Genomic DNA, 808 nt, shown 5'->3' on the forward strand with positions numbered 1-808 from the left:
CATCCTTGTTAGCATATGGGTATTGATTTTCTTCCTTTTGAGCTTTCGTGAAAGATTGGCTAATGTGTGGAACCGGACTTGTCAATTTCCAAGCCTTCTTCTTCTGCTCTTTTTCCCATTTTCTATCCGCCGCAGTAGGCTTAAAGCCTAAGCCAAAGGAGTCACGGCTACCATATGGATCTACAGGGTTTATAATTCTTTGCAGCGAAACCCCTAATCCTTTTTCCGGTTCATAACCATTTTGTAGCATTTGGCTAGCCACCATGATTGAAGTAGAAGAGAGATGAGGCCCTGGAATCGGCGTGCCTTCCACGACTTGATCAGCTGTCATAATTTCAAAGGCTTGATATATGGAAGATTCACAACCCCCTTTTGTTTCAATATAGGGTACAGAAGGATCTCGATGTATGGGAAGGTCATCCTCTCCATGTACAATGATTTCCTAATTATCGTGTTCAAACTTAACTACTTGATGCAAAGTAGAAGGTATGGCTCTGGCCGTGTTTATCCATGGTCTTCCTAAAAGTAGGTTATAGGAAGTATCCATGTCTATTACATGAAATGTGATCGTAAACTCAACTGGTCCAATAACCAAAGCAAGATCTACCTCACCAATTGTGTCTCGTTTTGCACCATCAAAAGCCCGAACACATACATTATTGGACCGAATCCTATCTAGGCTGATTTTTAATTTTTGTAAAGTAGAGAGAGGACAGATATCTACTCCTGAACCTCCATCGATCATTACCCCTTTTATGTAATATCCTTCGCATTTGATAGTCAGATGCAAAGCCTTATTGTGACCAGA

General features: G+C 41.0%; 1 protein-coding gene across 1 annotated transcript in view; it reads right to left on the reverse strand.

Annotated features, from left to right (window-relative positions):
- Positions 1–556: 556 nt before the first annotated feature.
- Positions 557–808, reverse strand: part of LOC124891933 — a gene marked incomplete at its 3' end in the record, with an annotated part of 851 nt that continues 599 nt past the window's right edge. Inside the window, exon 2 of the mRNA XM_047403468.1 lies at positions 557–793. Within this exon, the coding sequence (XP_047259424.1) occupies positions 557–793 (237 nt within the window). The remainder of the gene's footprint in view (positions 794–808) is intronic.

This window comes from Capsicum annuum, unplaced genomic scaffold (assembly GCF_002878395.1).
Source record: "Capsicum annuum cultivar UCD-10X-F1 unplaced genomic scaffold, UCD10Xv1.1 ctg42511, whole genome shotgun sequence".
NCBI classification, from domain to species: domain Eukaryota; kingdom Viridiplantae; phylum Streptophyta; class Magnoliopsida; order Solanales; family Solanaceae; genus Capsicum; species Capsicum annuum.